Source organism: Sitodiplosis mosellana, unplaced genomic scaffold, assembly GCF_009176505.1.
Source record: "Sitodiplosis mosellana isolate CC-2019 unplaced genomic scaffold, AAFC_SMos_1.0 Smas_scaffold_5522, whole genome shotgun sequence".
Classification (NCBI taxonomy): domain Eukaryota; kingdom Metazoa; phylum Arthropoda; class Insecta; order Diptera; family Cecidomyiidae; genus Sitodiplosis; species Sitodiplosis mosellana.
The window spans coordinates 1-3,143 of record NW_022600764.1 but is presented as its reverse complement, the minus strand read 5'-3'; the positions used below and the strand labels follow the sequence as shown (position 1 = coordinate 3,143).

At 40.3% G+C, this 3,143-nt stretch overlaps 1 protein-coding gene across 1 annotated transcript; it reads left to right on the top strand.

Moving 5' to 3' along the window:
- Positions 1-946: 946 nt before the first annotated feature.
- On the top strand, positions 947-3,041 carry LOC129572795 (uncharacterized; the record flags this gene model as incomplete). Its single annotated transcript, XM_055452898.1, has 1 exon — positions 947-3,041. A coding segment is annotated over exon 1 (2,095 nt), but the record flags the coding sequence as incomplete, so codon positions are not given.
- Between the last annotated feature and the right edge of the window lie 102 nt (positions 3,042-3,143).

The following is a 3,143-nucleotide window of genomic DNA, read 5'->3' as shown; positions in this document are numbered from 1 at the left end:
CTTGCTGCAATTCCTGCCGAAGACCGTATTAAATTTGTAGCAGATAAAGGTCTCTGTGTAAACTGCTTGTACACACATTCGGTTGAGAAATGTACCTCAAAATATTCGTGCCGGCATTGTTCGATGCGCCATAACACTACGTTGCATCCACCAGCTCGCGTACATAACATTACGACCGTTGAAGAGGATGTTCAGCTTGAGCCAGAGGAAGTTCAAGCAATGGAGATGGAGAACGAATTAATTTTGCACATTAACAAGGAAAAATCAGCAAAAAATGTCACATTAGCCACAGCTATCGTTCGAATTGTACATGGCGATCAGCATATTCTCGCACGAGCATTGATTGACCAAGCAGCCACAGCAAGCGTTATTTCTAAGCGGTTATGCGAAGCATTAAATTTAGTCGAAACAAATGTTTCAATGCCAATCATGAGCTTGTGTGGTACTGTCACATACAAGGTAAAGAAAAAGACATTTTTTACTATCCAATCGTTGTACAATGCTGAGTACAATTTGGGCGTGCCTGCGCTCGTTGTGCCAAACATTACTACGGTATCCACAACGCCAAATCATGATGAATTAACGCATCTCAATAATTTAGAGCTGGCTGACCCAGAATGGATGAAAGGAGGTCGTGTCGATCTTTTATTAAGTTCAGCTATTCATGGTGAAATCATTTTGGATGGTCTTATCAAAGGTTTGCCCGGGCAACCAGTCGCGCAAAGAACAGAATTAGGTTGGATTGTATCAGGTGGTGATGACGGCCAACAGATAATCGCATCGATTTTTTCGATAAAAGTATCTAACGAAGATTTGTCGCAAGATCGATTTGAAACGCTTCTGGGAAAGCGAAGAGATTCCTGAAGTAAAACAATATACTCCAGATGAACAATTAGCCGAGGAAATTTATGTTAAAACTACAAAACGATGTGACGACGGTCGCATCATGGTCAACTTACCATTCAAAAATGATAAACCTGATCTCGGCGAGTCACAGTTTATCGCACAAAAACGGTATTCATACATGTCGAAACGACACTTGGCAAAACCCGAACTTAAGAGTATATACGATGCCAGCATTCAAGAATACTTAGATTTAAATCAAATGGAGTTGGCTGATCCAGCCGTTTGGCCACATAACTATTTACCTCATCACCCGGTATTCAAAGAATCAAGCACTACAACAAAGGTTCGAGCTGTTTATGACGCTAGTTGTAAAACGAGCAACGGCAACTCATTAAACAGCCAACTGCTGGTAGGCCCTACTATACAGAGTGATTTGTTTTCTACTTTGATCCATTGGCGAAAACATCGATACGCCATCACTGGAGATATTGAGAAAATGTATCGACAAATTTGGATCAATCCCGAACACTCTGAATATCAACGAATCCTGTGGCAAGCCCCAGGATCGTCCGAAATAAAAAGTTACAGGTTGAAAACCGTAACTTTCGGGGTGGCAAGCTCGCCATATCTGGCGATTAGGACGTTATTCTTAATCGCTGACGATGTTGACGAGAACACACCAGAATTGGCCGCAAAAATTCGATATCAGTTTTATGTCGATGATTTTTTTGATTCCGTTGATACAATTGATGAGGCAAAGAAAATAATAAAAGATATGACGGCTACTCTATCGAAATATGGTTTTCCCCTCCGAAAATGGAAGGCAAATGATGAGGCGATTTTGGATGAAGTAGATCCCAATGATCAAGATAGTTCACCATCGAATGTATTCAAAACACTCGGTGTTCAATGGCAACCAAGCTCCGATGAATTCCTGTTCGTGCCAGTCGAATTCAAAAATACAGAAAAATGGACAAAAAGGACCATTCTCTCGGAAATAGCCAAACTATTTGATCCACTTGGTTGGTTGTCTCCTTGTATTGTGATGGCAAAAATGTTTATGCAGGAGTTATGGTTGCTCCAAATCGGATGGGATGATGCTTTGCCGCCGGAAAGTATCACAAAATGGACTGACATTCGGCAACAATTTTTATCACCATGTGCAGTCAAAGTACCACGATGGATTGGGTTAAGAACCGATATAAAAAATGTGTCACTTCAAGGATTCTGTGATGCATCGGAAAAGGGCATGTCAAGCGTTGCATTCATACGCGTGCAAAGTCTAGAAAATAAAATCTCATGTCAATTGATCGCAGCTAAAACAAAAGTCGCGCCATTGAAAAAATTATCAATTCCACGATTAGAGTTAAATGCAGCCGTGTTACTCACTAAATTAATGGAAAAGGTTAAAACTGCACTAAAATTACCAAATCTACAACAGCAAGCTTGGAGCGACTCTGAGATAGTTCTCCATTGGCTCGCTAATCATCCTAGTCGGTGGAAAACTTACATCGCTGGTAGAGTAGTTAAAATTCAGAACACACTACCATCACATAATTGGAGACACATTCCAACAGATCAAAATCCAGTCGATTGCGCTTCACGCGGTTTAACTCAGACGGAATTGGAGAAACTTGATTTATGGTGGCACGGTCCCAAATTCTTGTTGGAAAATGAACAAGACTGGCCAACAACCAATTTAATAAAAAATCCACCGACAGAAAAATTGGAAGAGCGAAAACGTGCGATCATTGCTACAGCCACTGTCATTGAATCAAACTCAATTATCGACAACTTCTCGAACTATGAAAGGATGTTGCGCGTGATTTCACGTTGTCTACGATGGAAATACCGAAAAAGCAACTTTAACGAACCAATCACAAGTACAGAGCTCGTCGAGACGGAAAAAACGTTGATTAAATCCATACAAAGAGACGCATTCACGAACGAAATTGAACAATTGCACAAAATAATGAATGCACCCATAATGGGAAATAAGAAAACGGTTAATATTGATCCGAAGAGCACCATATGTAACTTAGAACCATATTTAGATGGAAATGGTATTTTACGAGTTGGAGGCCGTGTGAAAAAGTCATTTTTACCCGAAGATGCAAAACATCCGATTATTCTACCATCGAAAAATCATTTTTCTGTTTTGTTGACTCGTCAAACACATGAACAAACGCTACATGGTGGTTTTGGGTTGACTAATCAAAGGCTTCGCCAACGATTTTGGATCATTAATGGCCGAACCATGATAAAGGGAACTATCCATAAATGTGTGACATGTTTCC